The sequence below is a fragment of the Eimeria mitis genome, genomic scaffold (genome assembly GCF_000499745.2).
Source record: "Eimeria mitis Houghton genomic scaffold, Emh_scaff148, whole genome shotgun sequence".
In the NCBI taxonomy this organism is placed as follows: Eukaryota; Apicomplexa; class Conoidasida; order Eucoccidiorida; family Eimeriidae; genus Eimeria; species Eimeria mitis.
Genome location: NW_013569422.1, coordinates 17385 through 18320, shown reverse-complemented (window position 1 = coordinate 18320; position 936 = coordinate 17385). Strand labels below are relative to the sequence as shown.

Sequence of the window (936 nt, the reverse complement as noted above, 5' to 3'; positions counted from 1 at the left end):
AGCAGCCGCTGCCGTGGCACTCTCCTAAAGTTGCTAAGCGATGGGTTGGTTGTGAGGTAAGCAATCGAGCTGCTGTGCTGCTGCTGCTGCTGCTGTTGCTGTTGCTGCTGCTGCTGTTGCTGCTGCTGCTGTTGCTGCTGCTGCTCTTGCTGGGGTGTGGGTTCGTCTGCTGCTGCTTCCACTGTCATTTACTATTTTTGCTGCTGCAGTGGTTGCTGCATCTTCTGTTGCTGCAGCAGCTGCTGTTGCTGCTGCTAAGGAGTTGCTGCTCTGCGAACCGTGTGAATCCCCTCTTGCTGCTGCTGCTTCTGCTGCTGCTTGTGCTGCTGCTGCTGCTGCTGCTGCTGCTGCTCTTCAGGTGCTGCCAGCGTTGCCTGCCCCTGTAGAGGGGCGCGTAGGGTACCGCAACAAATGCGAGTTTACTGTGGGGATAGCGCGGAAGCAGCAGCAGCAGCAGCAGCAGCAGCAGCAGCAGCAGCAGGAGCAGCAGCAGGAGCAGCAGCAGGAGCAGCAGCAGGAGCAGCAGAGCCCCTGCGTGGGCTTTGTCTGCGGGGTGCAGCGGCTGCAGCCCCAAGTTGCTTCGCCTTCGGGTTTGCTGCTGCTTAACCACGGCATGCAAGAAGCAGCGCATGCAATGGAGGTAATCATGTTGTCTAGGGTTTAGGGTTTAGGGCTTAGGGCTTAGGGTTTAGGGTTTAGGGTTTAGGGTTTAGTATTTAGTATACAGGGGATAGGGTTTAGGGTTCAGGGTTTAGTATTAAACGAATAGGGTTTAGAGGTACCGTTGAGGGATTGGGGTTTAGGGTTTACGATCGATGCTAGGGTTTAGGGTTTAGGGTTTAGGGTTTACGATCGATGCTAGGGTTTAGGGTTTAGGGTTTAGGGTTTAGGGTTTGGGGTGTTTCGCGCTGTGCTGCAGAGGCTGGTGAAGTCATC

General features: G+C 55.2%; 1 protein-coding gene across 1 annotated transcript in view; it reads left to right on the top strand.

Moving 5' to 3' along the window:
* EMH_0098230 (uncharacterized protein) overlaps positions 1 to 936 on the top strand; it is a gene marked incomplete at both ends in the record, with an annotated part of 9954 nt that overhangs the window by 2484 nt on the left and 6534 nt on the right. Inside the window, one exon of the mRNA XM_013495226.1 lies at positions 359 to 590. Coding sequence (XP_013350680.1) covers positions 359 to 590 — 232 coding nt within the window. The remainder of the gene's footprint in view (positions 1 to 358; positions 591 to 936) is intronic.